We start from the raw sequence: 17,093 nt of genomic DNA, 5'->3' as shown, positions 1-17,093 counted from the left end.
ACCAGAACTACCAGGAATGTAAACAGCTGAAAAATCTATTTTACAGTTTTGCCCTCAAAGAAGTGAAGTTTCATTTTCAGACACCTTCGAAACCCCACAGACATTTATTTGTTCTTATTAAAGCATTTTATAGCTTAGTTGGAGCGTCCTCTGATATACCTATATAAATTATAGATCTACACGAAATATCTGTTTCCCTCCATAAATTATAGCACATTTAATATTTTAAACTCTTCTAAACATTGAATGTATAAAACTGGAAGGGAATGACACTTTTCATACAGTCTCTTTTGCAATTCAGTGTCCACAGCAAAATGATGACATTTATATGAAAGTAAACGATTATTTGCAGTACTGTGACTTTGTCCCCCTCCTGATTTCTTATCTGTGTCTGTGGTTTTTTTTTGTGTGGGGGTAATAACATTTTTTTTTTTGCACTTTCAAAGGGATAACTGTTTCTTAAATAAAGCAAAAGCGCACCGCTATCATAAAAGCTCCAGGGATGATTTTATGCTGAAACATTAATGATTTTTCTTTTAAATCTCTAAAATTCCTAAATAAGATCAAAATATACGTGCTATTTTTGGATTTTAGTTATTTGTCCTAATTGTATACATTTAAACTAAATAATCAAATAATATGATGTGTATTTTTTACATGTTTAGTTTTACTGTGGACACCATGTTTTTGTTGGACCCAACAAAAGACACAATCTTTGTAGTTTAGTCCCCGTCCCTTTAGTCCCACGATGGATTTGAAAAAGAAACAATTAGGATGTGATTGACATGCAGACTTTCAGCTTTATGCAAGAGGTTTTTACCCCCAAAAATGAATTAACTGTTTATATATTCCAGACATCCTTTCTTTCCTTTTTTCCTTACATAGTCCCTCATTTTCAAGGTCTCCAAAATAATTTGACACTTGACTGACAGGCAGTTTCATGGCCAGGTGAGGCTTGTTCCCTTGTTATTTCATGACAAATGGAGCATAAAGTATTGAATTTGTGTCTTATAGCTTTTCGCTGTAATTTGAAATACAAGGCCCAAGAAAGTGCAAGTGAGGGAGACCTTCATTAGGCCTAAAAACCAAAAGTGAGATCAAAAAAACTTTCTTTCAACAAAACCCAAAAGATCTGAAAAACCACACAAGACAGCTACAATATAGGTAGTGAGTTTTTATTAGATGTAGATCTTTTGCATTAAATAGTAACAAAACAGGAAAGTGTTAACTTGACTGTTTTCACTCTTCTCTTATATCTAAATATTACTCAGAGACTTCTACAGTCAGACCAGTCCCAACATAAGCAGTAGCAGCAGTAACACCTTTTACAAGAAGCCGTAACAAGCAAAATGTTGTACATAAAACAAATAATAAAGTGCTGTAGCTGAAATCATTTCATATATTTTAATCTACAAGGTCATAAAACAATATTGGCAACTTAATTAGTAACATGAATTAAAGTGATCATCTACAAAATTAAAATAAGTCCAAGTGCAATAGCTTACAGTGTAAAAGTTTTGACAATTTATAAATCATTGCATGTTTTTATTTACATTCAAAGCTTTTAATATAGGGTTGTAAGATCAATTAAAATAGCTCCTTGCAAAGTAATTAAAAATCACATCACGATGTGAGGGAGATAGCTCAAACTGAAACAAATGAAATTATTTGTGTCCATAATTAACAGTCAGTCATAGCTGATAGATGGACTCTTGCTGTTCAATTGCAAAGTGTTACAAATGTGCACCTGACCGTGTCGCGTGAACTCCAATTTTCCACAGAGCAGATTTATCTGAACGACGTCTGCTAGATGACAATAACAAAATACAAGGCGATGAAGAGTCACAGAGCAAAAGATCCACACATTATTGATTTATAACCACCAGATCTTAAAGTATTGACTTAAAGCTCAGATGTTTGTACATAAGAGCACTGCATCATTGCTCTCCATGCAGCATTTTCCATTTTATGCTTTCATCCTCCTTGTAAAACTACATAACGCTTGCCTCAGGGCTTTCATTCCCATGTGGAGTCTGGCAGGTGATTCACATAGTGGTCATTTTGATGAAACGATTAAATTATACTGACACACGACTATTTAAACCTGAATACAGTTTTCAGTAGCTGATTTCTCCGCAACTGATTGCGTGAATATTTTTCACCTCTCAGAGGAAGATTATGGAAAGAAACAATATTTCTTCCTCAGTTATCAATGGAAAAAAAATCATGTAATTATAACTTTTGCATATGCAGAAATTACCACAATATTTTCAAAAGAGGACCTCATAATTATGACTCACCATGCCATGATTACAATACTGGGATTTTTTTTATCTCTTTATTGTGATAGAGCTGTTTTAATTATAAGAAGAGGCTCCGTCAGTTCAGTGTTTTCTGTTTTTTTATAAGCGCTGCAAGAACAGGGATCTTTTCTTACAATAAAAAGGTATTTTAATATGTTTTTTTTTTTCATTATAAGCAGCATGGTTCTCTACATTTCTCTACATTTCCGGCCAGTATGTATTAATATTTTATTCATAGTTATATAGAATCACTTTCTTTGTCAATGTCAGCCATCTGTAAACTTTGTTTTGTTTTCCAAAGGAGAGCAATCTGGCTTCAGACTTGCTCTATACTGGCACTTGATCAGGATCCCTTCAGTAGAAGTCACTAAATGTCTGGTACAGACAGCATTACTGTCATGAAAAAACTGGCCAACTCCAGCCAGTCTGTGCATTTGTAAGATGCTATGTTGCACATCTAGATGGCCCTTATGAAAATAATTTATCAAACTTCCTCACTGTTAAAATGTTAATATATGTTTGTCTCTGCTTTAAGGTTTGATGCATTGTGCATTTAGATGTGCTCTTGTGCATACCTTTTGTTGTAACAAGTTGTTATTTGAGTTGTTGTTGTTGTGTTCCTATCAATTCAGTTTTATTTATATAGCACCAAATCACAAAAACAGTATAACAGAATAATATTTAGAATAATAGCATTTGGCTAATTCTAATAAATAAATAAATACTGGCAACTGCTTTTCCCCTTAAAAGTGTATATTCTTGTTCTTGTATTTTTTGAGTATTTCCTGTTCTGTCCCTCTCCTTCAGAGAGAAACTGTTTGTACTGAAACCACAAACACTCCAAACTGAGTCTTGCCTCAACATCACCTGTTTTGCTCTGCTCACGTGAGAGTTTGTGCAGGACCTGGAGCCTTTTGGGGAAATAGACACCAGTCAGTCTCTGCATTCAAGCTCACCAGAGTAACTCAAAACCTCAGACTGCGTCAGAGAGAGGAAAAGGATGGTATGGCAGCAACAGTTAAAAGAAAGTGTCAGAGAGGAATGTCTGATCTTCAAAGTTGAACTGTTCTAATACAGGTATGCAACAGTGTTTTGGTGATTTTGAAAGAGAGCGCTTCTGTTCAAAAGACAGCCTAAGTCTTCTTTTTTTTTTATCTCAAGAAGAAAAAACATGCAATTGTTAAAACTTTGGTGGAGTTGAAAGAGTCATTGTCTGAGTGGAACATGACAGTGTCGGTATAGGACGAAAAGTGAAGGAATAAGATGGAGAGACATTAATATTAGTGAGATTTCACTCAGAAATGTTATACTGATCTATATGATCAAACCAGTCTACTGCACTCTTGGGGTAGACGAATGCAAATTATAGTCTCCTAGAAAAATACAGTCAAACTTATTTCAAGCCCACTCTACCCCGAGGCTAACTCAGAACTGAGTCACACTGGTATCAATCAGTGACTTCTACCAGCTAATCATGGTAGCAGACCTAAACAAGCATCGCACAGCATAGCCTTTCTTCTTTAAATTAAAAAAAATAAAAAATCATGATATTAATTCCTGCCAAATGTTACCTGTGCTCACCTCCTGGCTGTCACTTGTCATGTCCAATTTCCTTTGGCGGGTTCCTGTGATCACGCAGCTACCCTGAAGTCTCAGTGGAGAAATTCCGGTAAAAAGCATCAACATTGCATCATGCATTTTCTTTTTGAATCTTTTTTTGAAGAAGTTTGATGTTCACATCAGCTGCTAGATAAACACTGTTTACCGCCGCTGCAAATTTTCTGCCATTTATTTTTATTGTTGTTGCACTCTTTGCTGATGTTTTCCTTGTAAAACATGCTTGTAGCTGTTTAATATTTTCAAAGGGAACACTTTTTTCTTCACGTAAACAGTGTTTGAAGCAGTGACACAGTCAGCCATGTTTTTCAGTTTTAAAAAAAAGTCAACAAAGCTGCGTAGCTTGATACTTAATTTTCGACGTTTTTGGAACTTGTCCATGATTTTGAAACTACCATCTGTAGGTAGTGATGGGTTATCCCATAATACAGGCCAGGTTTGAGTTAGGGTAATTAAAGGGCCCTTTTACCCTGCTTGCAGCTCACACCATTCAAAAAAGGAAAAGAAACAACTGCCTCTTCTGCTTTTTCTAAGATGACTGAAATCTTCTGAAGAATAAGGAAAAAGACATGCTGAGAACCCAGTGAGGGAGTGAAATGAAAAAAAAAGTAGTGTCTACTTTCTAGCAAGGTAAAAAAAGACAGATTCGAACAAATCTCTTGTAGCGGTGGTTTTGAATGTTCTGAATGCGTGTGCTTCATGTGGCTGGCTGCATGTGCGTGTGTGCGTGTGTGCATGCGTGCAGAGTGATTTTGATGAATGTGTCCTGACGGATGGTGTAACCCCCCTAAAGCCTGCCTCTACTTCCTCTCCAGCTCTCCTGTCATGCCTGCATATCGAGGTCAAACCACCTTTCAAATCTGTTCCACACTGCAATGGCACAGCGCAGAGAATGAATAAACAGCTCGTAACCTGGAATTCTTCTACTTCCCTGTTTTTCACTCATTTAATGAATGAATGCTTAAAAAAAGCCTTAAATTTTTTATTTTTTTTTAAAAAGACATCAATTTTGTGTCATTACTCCTGTGTCAGTTCAAGTAGATGTCATGACCCAGGAAATCTGACATCAAAACCTCCTACTTTAATTATACCCCTGATGCAATTAATGAAAAATGAAGGGTCAAAGTGCATCACTCCTTAAGCCCTGAATATGTTGGTACCAGTCACTGCTAAATCATCAGTCAAAGCCTGATGTGTTCTTGCTGAGGTATCACCTACTTTCCAATTCTGTCAGAAGCAGCCTGTTTTATCAGTCCCCTCCTGCCATCACCCGCCTTTCATCCAAATGAGAGAAACACTGACCAGCAATGGGAAGGAGGTGGTAGGTTAGTATAACATTGAAGAGTAGCCTCTGGGCTCCAGTTATAACAGGCTTTCTTCTCAGTGTCATTTAATTGTATTCCCCTGGCATCTGTGTGAAATTTTCTCTTATGAGGGAACATAACTTAATTTCTAACAAAAAAAGAAAAGAAAAATGTGTCAAGGGAGATACTTTGCAGAAGAACAGCTGTGTCATTTAGAGCGCATTTGGATTGGACGTAGATTATTTTTTCCTCCATCACTTGAGTTATAACTTTAGGTTTGAGACATGCAATGAGGCTTTAAACTCCTGTTTTTTTTAAGTGTTGTTGAATTATAAATTTTCAGCTATGTCTTGATAGTCTGTGTGGCCAACAAAAGTGTATATCTTTCCATTTTGTGCTATCATGTCTTACTTTATTGTAATTGTTAGCAGTTAATTCTACACTAAAAACGTTATTTCACTTATCAAATAAAAAAAAGAACTGCAGAGGAAATAAAATGTGACTGTTTAGACATCAAAACATCTATTTTTGAGTGGTTTAATTAATATTTGATTTATTATATAGCAAAATAAGTAATAGTATTTAAGCAAGTAAAGTAAATATATATTATATTATATATTTTCTTATATTTTACATGGGAAGCCTGTTATAAACTCGTGATACAGTGGATTGATTTAGATTAAGTAATTAAAATACAACTACAGCTTTTAAATTATTTTGAAGGCATGACTGACTCAAGTTAAATGCTTTTGCATATTTTTACAGCGTTTTCTCTTATTTAGTTTTGGACTCCTCTAACGTCACCAGACTCAGACTATAAAGCTTGCGCTTTAAGCAGGTTGAAAGTCTTTTTTTTTTAACTCAGTTTTCTTCCTTTTCAAAATCTGCTTGTATTACCCACAATTTTACCGGCTTCAGTTTTCTCAGAAATTTGAATGTCTGACGCCAATAATGGCAAATAACCTCAAGCATACATGAGTAGCCCCGCATGTTCTTCTGTTTGCTTGTTTTTTTTAACTTGGTGTCTTAAAGTGACACCTCAAACAAAACTCGCAGATGTCATGCAGAATCTGTTTGCATCTCCCTGCCGAGAGACAAAAACGTTCTTTTTTTAATAGGTGGGTTACAGGAAGCTGCTTACCAATGTAGAGTTCCCATTTAAGTACACTGTCTAAATAATTCTTCCACCACTGGCAGCATAAATCAGGTAATGAATTACAGTGAACAGAACATCTTGGGTTAATATTAAAAACCCGAGTTCATACAAAGTAAAAAGAAAGTTTTCAAAAAATGCAAATGAAGTTATTTGGGAATTAATTATCTTGTGTTTTCTGTTGTACATTAACATGTTGCGGTAAATAGCTTCCTTGTGGTATTGCAGATTTAATATAGAAGACTGAGGAATCTGAATTATTGCCACAGACTTTCTTTTGTTGATGATTTATACAGCTATGATATGCATTATGTACTCTCTGGCAGTCATTCCATTGTTAATCCCTCCCTATTCGCATATTCCTTTGGCCAATACATGTCACTCATCCTGAAGCCTAGTAAAGCATTGAACCCGAGGTTGATGTATCCAGAATCCAAAAGTCAATTTTAGACAAATGATTGAGTTGGAGTGCATCAGTCTAGATAACTGTGGCAAAAAGGAGCATTTTCTGTTTACTTGTGCCAAATGCAGGGATCAAACCATGAAGGGATTTTCACATAGTGGGTTTTGTCTTTTGTTGGAAAAAAAGGCTAAACTAACAGATGTTTCTGGCAATTCAAACTTTTGCTTCAGATATCATGTTATTTACGATGTCTAAACATTGATTGATTTCTACATTAAATAAAAATATTGCTTTACTGAAAAATAAATTGTAAGTACAAAAACGAGCTGCTTCGCTTCCATGTTCTGCTCTTTGTGTTGCCTTACCTACACAACTGTGACTTCAAACCTTTCTTCGTGTGTAATAGAAAATACACCAGCTGGCCAAACCTGTGGAAGACAGGTCAAATCAAGTCTTGGTGGGGCAGCAGCTTGTATACCATGCAACCAAGTAACCACAACGTTCTTCATTTTGAGTGCACTTCTGGTGCATGTCATGTCCCCTCACTAGCTGTTTCTCTGCCAACACTTCCTGTCAATCTCAGCTGTTAAGATGTTCAAAGAATGCAAAATACCAAAAGAAGAAACATGTCAAAAGAACGGGTCAGATGTGGATGTGCATAAGAATGAACTCACTTCCTGTTATGCTTAAAATAAAATTCTCCAAGCTGCACAGAAACCACCTGAAATCCCGTTAGCATGAATATCGGGTTCGCGAAGATACCAGCTCACTCTGATGCATGACAGCATTTTATTAGACAAATGATGACACACTTCACTGTTTAAAGGACAGTAGTATACATTCAGATCAGGTCATCTGTACAGTACAAAGATAAGAGAGAAATGTGGGAGAGGTGATGCATGACATCCAGTTGTGTTGGGCCAATGGCCACACATGTATTTAGGCTTCTATAGTAACATTTCCTCTAGCTGACATGACACTGCACCCTTGTTGTGTCTATCAATGCTCTCCTTGAAGTCTTTGGTCAATCTTTCTCCTTTTAGTTATTTCAGTCAGAGTTGAATCGGGCTCATAAAGCAGAAGCATTACAGTAGTTTTGGCCTCAATGAGAAATAAATGATCACAAAAAGTAGTAATGCACACAGATTCCCCTTTTTTGTATTTATAGCATTAGATTATGTGATTTTTATCATCCAGGCATGTTGGAAGAGTCACTGGGGTGGTGCAGTGGCAAAACGCTTTAATACTGCATTTTGGCATTGTGTAACTTGAATTCTACAGGACACATTCCTTTTATGTCTCAAAGCTGTTATTTGAATAAGCTATAAGGCTCTGAAATAACTGCATTTGACTGTCTTGGTTTCACTGTCTGTAAGGCTTTCCCCCAGTTTTCATACTCAGTGGAAAGGCGAACACTGGATACACATGAAGTTATTAAGCAGCAAAGAGTCTTGTTTTTACAAACACTTTCCCTCAGTCATGATGGACATTAGACGATGATGCCATTAAAGCCTCTGAGTAAACAACAGCTTTAGCAACACTAAACCTTGAACAAAGGAACACAGACTTCACTTGTCATTTAAATAAACACCTACACATCAAATTTGTTTCAGACAACAAGACAACATCACATTTCATGTCAGGTTGGCCTTGTGGCTGCAGAGACATGCCCCTGCTTAAGTGTCCGTTAGAGGGTTCCAAGACAGCCCTGAACCCAGAAGCAAGGGCTGCTGCACAGAAACCTCCTGTGAAGAGGCAAAGAGCTGAGTGAACAATGAAATTATTATCAATACATCCAGTTACGCACGGGGAGAGACAAGGTGTGGAGTCAGTGTAATCCATTGGGTGTGAATGGTGACATCCTGTCAAGGCTGATGTCTGCCTCGCAGTCCTCCAGGTCACAAACCGAGTCGGTGGCGTTTTCGTGGTTGTGAGAAAATTGTGAAATCCTGTCGAAAGTCTCCTCATGCTCGATACATTCAACGACATTGGGGATCATATTCACATAAGCGTTCGCGATTTCTTTGTGGATGAGGGTATCTTGGTTATACGACACCAGCTCGTTGCTGATGTTAACAGTTTCCACTGGTGTGTTGGAGCAGAAATAGCGGCAGCCCAAGAGGCTGGCGAAGGCCTTCCTGAACTCAGCGTTGAAGGCGTATATGATGGGATTCAGGGAGGAGTTGGTCCAGCCGAACCACACGAAGACGTCAAAGGTCGTCTCGCTTACGCACGGAAGACCCGCATCCCGGTCTGCCGCCGGCCTGTCGCAGAACGGGACCATGCAGTTTAAAACGAAGAAAGGTAGCCAGCAACACACAAAGACACCCATGATCACCGACAGAGTTTTGAACACTTTGGTTTCACGTTTAATCGACGTTTTCAGTGTGTTGTGGTGTTGGCACTCTATTCTGTTGGTCCTGCAACTTTGCGCATGTTCTGCCGCTCTCTCCAGAGAGGCTATTCTTCTAATTTGTATTTGCGCAATCCGATATATCCTGGTATATGTTACAATCATAATTGCCACTGGGATATAAAAACTTATCAAGGAGGAGGATATCGCATACTCTCTGCTCAGACTGGAGTCGCAGTTTTCCTCTACCTGCCTACTTATGGAAGAGTTGTGCGCCCCAACCATGTCGTCACCGCTGGCTTTGTGCCAGTTTAGCTGGACCGGTATGAATGAAATGAGCACAGACAACGTCCAAGTGATGCTAATCATAACAAAGGCAACTCGCTGGGTCATTTTCCTCTCGTAGCGGAAGGGACTGGAGATGGCCCAGTATCTATCCACGCTGATAATGCAGAGGTTAAGGATGGAAGCGGTGGAGCACATAATATCAAAAGCAACCCACACATTACAGAAAGTGCCAAACGGCCAATAGCCAGCTACTTCTGCCACAGCTTTCCAGGGCATAACCAGGACGGCTACGAATAAATCCGACAGCGCTAGGGACACGATGAAAATGTTGGTGACTTTGGTCCGTAGGTGCCGAAAGCGCAGCACCGCGGAACACACCAAGATGTTCCCCAGCAGGGTCCATAGGATAAGCAGAGAAAGCAGACAGCCCGTCACTGTGCGTGCCACCATATCCCTTCTCCCGTCGCTTTTTGCCTCAGTTTCAGTACTGTTCCACATAATCTCTCCGAGGGGTGCCCGCGCAGAGTCAATACCCTGCACTGACGAGAGATACTTTGCTGGATTCTCCATTTGCTTCTTCAAGTAAAACTGAAGTCCATTGCTCCGTGCGCGGGGACGGGCTCAGTTATCGGCCAGCCATCGTTTTGTCCCCAATGATCAGCCTGGCTGCCAGCCTTATGTGGAGTGCGAAACAGAGGGAACGAGACAATTGCGCGTGTTAAAAGTGAGCCAGGCGACGTGTCAGGTGCGCTGAGGGGCTGAAACGCAGCACGTAGTGGCGGGCGCATGTTGCAGCCTTTACGGTCGGATCGTCTGACCTGGCTTCCACTTTGAAGCTTTCTGCACAAGATATCCTGAGCGTAGCGTGGGTAAGGAGGGAGTCCCAACACACTAACTTAGCCAGGGCTGTGCGCATACACTGACACTGCTGTGCGTAACCGTCCACTGCGTCGGGACTGGGTAGAGAGCATTCGGTATTTTCAGGGATTTTTTTCTTGTGTGTGTGTGTGTGTGTGTGTGTGTGTGTGTGTGTGTGTGTGTGTGTGTGTGTGTGTGTGTGTGTGTGTGTGTACTCCAAAGAGAGCAATTACAAACTTCCTATCAGCTGCGGGTTTTCATCCAGTTATGGATAGTGTTATAGCCTGGTTTATATTTAAGCCCTATTATTACGACAGACTTCAGAGAGACAACACTGTGCATTTCTGTCCAAGATTAAACTTCATTAAAAGTCCAGAGAGCGCATTTACAATCTATATTATACACACAAAAGTACAACATACGCCCATGAAGTGACAGTGAAAGAACGGAGCCTCACTCGTAGTCTAACAGTGCAGAACTGTCCGTGGTGCTGAAAGCTGAGAACCCCATCTATCTATCTATGTAAAATTTTCAGTGAATAATGAAAATAATAAAACCCATCTAACACATCTTTAGGTAATATGACAGGCTACTTCGATACTTTCATTGCGTTTGCCTTATTAATTTAAAAAAAAGGTAATTTTCAACTATGGAAGAATTCTTTTATCTTTTCTTTTTTTCGGTATTCTTTTGTCTCCCGACGGCAGCGACTGAAGGTCATAACCCACCCATTTAGCCGAGTTGTCCGAACAGGTGAGTCACATTCACACTCCTAGGGAGCATGTTAGGCCGGGAGCTGCTCTGCGTCGTCGTGTGCCTGTGCAGCAGACGCGCCGTTTCCGGCTTTGAAACGTCACGGATATTTTTAGACGCCTCCGCCTGCCTGTCAAATCGTTCTGACACAACGTTAAAATCATCCCCCGACGCTCAATGCCATATTCTCTGAAGTAGCATAAACATAAGCTCGTGATGCCATGTCAGGAGACAACCTGTGTCCGACACTGCATTTCCTTTTTACGCAGATAGCACACGTTAGTTATCTATAGACGGGTTGGTGTGGAGGTCGCTGCAAAAGATGACTGATATTTTGCAAAGTGTATATTGCGGATTACTATTTCCAATTTAACACCAAACTATAGGACTTCTATTTTGAAGTCACAAATAGAAGCATAATTGTGCAGTTCTTCGTTGCTGTTGGTATGCTTTGCAACTTTGTATGTCTTCAAATCTAAATCTATCCTATCTTTATCACTTATTTTTTAAGAAATCGTAAAACAGTCATTTAAATGAAGACTATCAGGCAGTATCATTTGGATAATCCAAAGCAGTCTCAACAAAAGACATAAATACGTTGCGCCATCCTGTGGTGCGTAGGCACACTGCATCTGTTACCCTTCCAGACTTTTATTGAAGAGTGAACAGAGTGTGTAGCAGGTTAAGCAACACGACATGACATAAAGATAGTTCTTGTTTATTTCAACAGGAAAGAGATATGAAATTACCACTAACTTTAGACATCATTTCTCAATAGCACCATTTAACTGAAATTTCACAAAATCATAGCGCACCCTTTAAATGATTTTGGTCAGTATAACAGTATTTACTAAGATGGCAGAAAAATCTGCAAAACAAAACATTTTGCACAACTTGGCACATATTGGGAGCACATACAGTATATGGCACCAGGCTGAGAACCTGCTGAATGTCTAAGATTATTTGGTGATCTGATACAAACTAGTACAGTACTATTATATATCTGTGGTTTTAATAGAGGAGAAGCAAGTGTTGTCATTTATATCAGTGTGATGGTTTTCATTTCTGGTTCTTCAGATGTAAACATCAGTCCGCAGTGCCATGCAGCAGTTGTCACTGCAACAGTTTGTTTTGCAAAAATCCCATCCTTATGCACAATCGTGTTAATGCACATTAGTTCAGTGTTATCAAGGTCCAGAAGAGAAGCCTTTTTTTAACACAACTTCTTGATTAGTTCAACAGAGCAGCAAATGAGAACGCAGTAAGACACTGAGGAACCTTAAATGGCTGAGAAAGGGAATTAAGTGCTACATCTGAGAACTAATATCCAACTCAAAAGATGATTTAATTTGTTTGTGCTTAGATTGGCACTTACAACTTAAGTGTTCACTAACCTAACTACTTAGGCAAGCAAATGAGAACCTTATCCATGTAAAGTATGAACATTTTAAATGCAGATAAAGTAAGGATCAGGTGGCACACCGCTGAGCTTGTAGCTGTTAAATACAGTACTATTGGATATTGAAAATAATGAGTGTTTATGTAGTTCCTCTGCAGTCTTTTTATATATGGTAATCATGTTGGTAGGGTGTTATTTTATAATAGTAATTATGTTTTCAGTCACTAATATGAAATAATATAGAAAGTGTATGTCAGTTAAAGCATATATTGTACATGATCCACCTGTTAGAAACCCCACTGTAATGTTACTACAATATAAAAAGTACAAAGAACCCTTTCTAAATTCATAAAACCAAATATTTTTTTCATCACTAGCTTTAACAACCCTTGCATTACACAAGCTAATTCTTTAAGGAACCAGGTCTAATAGGTTTGTCCTCCTCTGCAATCCCCACAGTGAGGGATCAACGTTTGTCTCCACAGATTACTTTCAAGTCTGTTGGACTGTGATCCAGACTGCCTCCTGAATGGTTGACCTGCGCTGTGACACACTCTCGAGAGCCAGTGGTGACAAGTGTTCGTGTGCATGTTGCCATTGTCAGTCATCTGCTATTTTGTCAGACTCTGGAGAACACCTCGAAGAGGGAGGCAACTGCATGCATGCGGTAGAAAAGGTTCAAAGGGATGGCAAAATTGAGAACTGTGCTCCATATGCTGAAGCCGTATGTCTCCTCTTCCAGTCCGTTGTCATACTGTGGCCTGCAGCCAAAGGCAGAAAGAATCCACAGCTGAAATGGAAAAAAGAGAGAGCTCTAATTAGATACACCTGAATTCATATACTTTTAGCTACTTAGGGGCAGAACAACAAGGTAGAAACACAACAGTGTCATTTCATAAGGCTTAAAGTTGCCTGTTTATATTATTATATTTGAAATTCAATTAGCCAAAAATGCTGTAATTAGTCTCTATTACCTCTATTTTTACTTTTGCTACCATCACTCCTGAGGAAAATATCTCAGTGCTCCACTACCTTCACCACAAGCTAGTAACGTCCTCACTTTAGTTATAATCTCAGTTATAGCTAATGATTGTTACACGTCACATAACACTTAATGGAGAGTTTTGTATCTGTTGTTGATGAGAGTAGTGAAACTAAACCAAAACAATACAAATGTGGCTTAAGCATATTAAAATGAGGGTGATCGGCATGGAATCCCTCTTTGTGTTTACCACTATGGCAATAGTGAATAGCAAATATATTAATTACAGAAGCTTAAAATGAACAAATAATAACTTTTGACTTTTGGGAGTCATCCTAGCAAAAAGAAATGAACTTCGCATTTTGTTGGGTAAAATACACTTAATCAAATGAAGTTTCAAATGGTCAGTAGATTTTACATCAGCTCGATCAATTCCACCTATTAAAAAACTAATCATCACAGACCAGTTAACCAGTGCTTACCGAAATGTTACACATAATAAGGAAAACAGCAATATTCTTCAGGATCTGCCTCTTTATATTTGGGCGTTCCACTGTTTCGTTTCCCACAGGCGCTGGCACATCTGAATGTTTCCGTGGGCATCCATAAACCTGCTCACTCTCCTCCTGCTCGCTCTCAGTAGAGACACAGCTCCTGTCTGGAGATTCAAAAGTTCGGTTGATGATGCCATTGTACGGCGGAGCGAGAGAGGAAGTGACAGAGAAGACTTCTGGAGCAGCTGGTAACTCTGGGTCCTGCCTCTCTCTATCCTCTTGCTGGCGATACAAAGACTCTATGATGAAGAGATTCTGGACGTATTTCTCCAACACAATAAACAGAGAGTAGACCAAATTTGTCCAGCGGTAAGGAGGGTTGCTTCCGGTGCTTAGCACAGACACTATGCTGCACCATGACATGAACCAGGAGCCAATGGAGGATCCAAACAGCACCTCCGTGTCCAGCTGTCTCGACGGGTTCTTGGAGGTGTCCAGCGGCATGTGGTTCACTCGGTATATAAGCAGACCCGAAGCACCGGCGCAGCACATGACCGTCAGCATGACGATGGCATAAATGTAGAACATGGAAACGGCTGACCTTCGCATCTGGATTGACTTCTCTACATGAGTAACGTAGACCACCAGTATTCCGATACTGCTGGCCAGGGCAAGTAGACCCACAAGAGGACCTAAGATCAAGCCCCGGTTTTTGGCAACCTGCCTTTTATGGTTTGAAGTGAGGTCAATGGTGCGTCCAATATTTCTCCACATCACGAAAAGCAAGACAGAAACAAAAATGTGGTATTCAATATTGAAGGGGTAGAGATAGTAGAGGCTGGTGGCGAACATGGAGCATGTGCTGGTGGTGCAGTTACATTGTGGTTCTGAGTACTCTGTAAAACAGTTAAAAATGTGGGTAAACACATGAGTTACAGGGAAATAGAACAATAAAAAGAAGCTGACTATGCCAGTGCTGTCTTACATTAGTACAGCCTGTCTGTTTTTTAAGATAAGAACAAAATGAAAGACATGTTAAGCAATGATACTGTTCTGAAAGCTAAATGTTAGAAATAAGTTAAATGTAAAATAGAATGAATAGTAAATCTTTTACAGGTTGACAACAACAAGAAAATGGATTATATTATCATAAAAAACATAAAGATACACAATAATCATTCAGATTCCACACTACAAGTATACACACATATGCCATAACAGAATGTCTATCTCGAGGTTTAATATTGTCTGACTCAACATCAAACATGGCATGTACAGGTCAGATAGCAATGTACAACCCCAATATAAAAAAATGCTGGAATACTGTGTAAAGTGTGAGTTAAAATTAAATATTTAAAATAATATATTTATCACACATTTATTATTTCATGAAAAAAATATTTGCTCATTTTGAATTTGATGGCAGCAACATGTCTCAAAATAGTTGGAATAGGGGCAACAAAAGTGTGGAAAAGTAAGTAGTACTGAAAAGAGACAGCTCAACGAACATTTTGCAACTAATTAGGTTAATTGGTAACTGGTCAGTAACGTGATTGGGTAGAAAAAGGTTTCTTTTTGTAAACTGTATCTAGAAATTGTGGAACAAATTTAGAATAATGTTCCTAATAATAATGAAGGCAAAGGAGCTTGCAAAGAAAAGCATCTGGACTTCTTTAAGTTGCTTCTTTAACTTTCAAGCAGCTTAAAGAAGTCCAGACGCTTTTCTTTGCAAGCTCCTTTGACTACAATGACCTGGATGACTGAGAACCTTCACAGACAATAATAATGAAGATTTTGAATATCTCATTATCTACAGTACATAATATCATTAAAAGATTCAGAGAATATTGATAAATCTCTATGTGCATAAGACAAGGCTTTGGATGCGTCTGATTTTGGGATGCTTCCAAAGGTCACATCCTTTAGTATTATTAAATTTCACTGTACCATATACAAATACAGGTTAAAGCTCTATTATACAAGGAAGTGACCATATGTGAACATAACCCAGAAACAATGGGATTTTCTCTTGTCCAAATTGCTTTTGAAAATGGACTTAGGCAAAGTGGAAACGTGTGGTCAAATTGAAATTTGAAATACTTTTTATGAGGCATTTTTTGAAAACATGGATGCTGCTTTCTCCAGGTTAAAGAAGAGGGAGACAATCCAGCCTGTTATCAGTGCTCAGTTTAAAAGCCTTCATCTGTGACAGTATGGGGATGTAATGTAATTGGCAGCTTGCACATTTGTAAAGTGCTGAAAGATGTATATAGGATTTAGAGCTACATATGCTCCAATCCAATCAATATCTTTTTTCAGGGAAAGCCTTGCATATTTCAGCAAGACAGCTAAATCACATACTGGATCTATTACAGCAGCATGGTTGCACAGTAGAAGAATCTGGGTGCTGAGAATTTCACCAGTTGAAAGCATTTGCCACATCGTGAATGAAAAAATATGATGATGATTCAGGACTCTTGGGCAGCTAGAATGCTATATAAGATGAGAATGGAACAACATTCCTCTCTCAAAAATCCAGCAGCTGTCTCCTCTGTTCCCAGATGTTTATGGACTGTTGTTAAAAGCGAAGAGGATGCTACGCAGTGGTAAACAAGATTCTGTCCTAACTTTTTTTAGTCATTTAGCTGCCCTAAAAATTCAAAATGTGATAATATTTATATTAACATGATATGTCTCAGTTTAAACATTTGATTTGTTTTCTGTGCTCAGTTTAAATGAAATGTGGGTTGATAAGATTTGCATATCATTGCATTCTGTTTTTATTTACATTTTACACAGTGTCCCAACTTTTTAAAACTTTAAATCAGGCTCACATGAAATAACAGAGTGCTCTGTTTAGGCTTATTCCTCTCTTTCGATTTTTAACCATAAAAATATGTTTTTTTGGGGGGGTGGTTGAGACAAATTTTAAGCTATTGAATTTTTACTAATCTTCTCTAATGAATGTGTTGATATCCTTGTGCTGCCCTAAGTTATACTGTACTATGACAGGACATCCCAACTTTTTGGTTTGTTGCAAACCCCTTTTGAGTGCATGTGGTTTGTGGAAGCTGTAGCATATTCACATTTAGAATAGAATAGAATAGAGTTCAACTTTATTGTCATTGCACATGCACAGGTACAGGGCAACGAAATGCAGTTTGCATCCATCCAGAAGTGCTTTAG

At 38.7% G+C, this 17,093-nt stretch overlaps 2 protein-coding genes across 2 annotated transcripts in view; both read right to left on the bottom strand.

The window, feature by feature from the left end:
* Positions 1-7,600: 7,600 nt before the first annotated feature.
* drd5a (dopamine receptor D5a) lies at positions 7,601-10,350 on the bottom strand. Its single transcript, XM_005731227.1, has one exon. The coding sequence runs from the start codon at positions 9,989-9,991 to the stop codon at positions 8,609-8,611; it is 1,383 nt and encodes a 460-aa protein (XP_005731284.1). The 5' UTR covers positions 9,992-10,350; the 3' UTR covers positions 7,601-8,608.
* A 2,477-nt stretch (positions 10,351-12,827) lies between these two features.
* Positions 12,828-17,093, bottom strand: part of otop1 (otopetrin 1) — an 8,058-nt gene continuing 3,792 nt past the window's right edge. The window contains exons 5-6 of the mRNA XM_005731226.1: positions 13,896-14,803; positions 12,828-13,221 (exon numbers count right to left, since the gene is read on the bottom strand). Of these exons, the coding sequence (XP_005731283.1) occupies positions 13,051-13,221; positions 13,896-14,803 (1,079 nt within the window). The 3' untranslated portion in view covers positions 12,828-13,050. The remainder of the gene's footprint in view (positions 13,222-13,895; positions 14,804-17,093) is intronic.

This window comes from Pundamilia nyererei, unplaced genomic scaffold (assembly GCF_000239375.1).
Source record: "Pundamilia nyererei isolate P.nyererei 1_Seehausen unplaced genomic scaffold, PunNye1.0 scaffold00042, whole genome shotgun sequence".
NCBI classification, from domain to species: domain Eukaryota; kingdom Metazoa; phylum Chordata; class Actinopteri; order Cichliformes; family Cichlidae; genus Pundamilia; species Pundamilia nyererei.
Note: the sequence above shows the minus strand (reverse complement) of the source record. Positions and strands in the feature narration are given on the sequence as shown.

Bases quoted from the DNA above. Each gene is read 5' to 3' on its own strand.
- drd5a (XM_005731227.1), bottom strand. From the start codon at position 9,991: ATGGAGAATCCAGCAAAGTATCTCTCGTCAGTGCAGGGTATTGACTCT.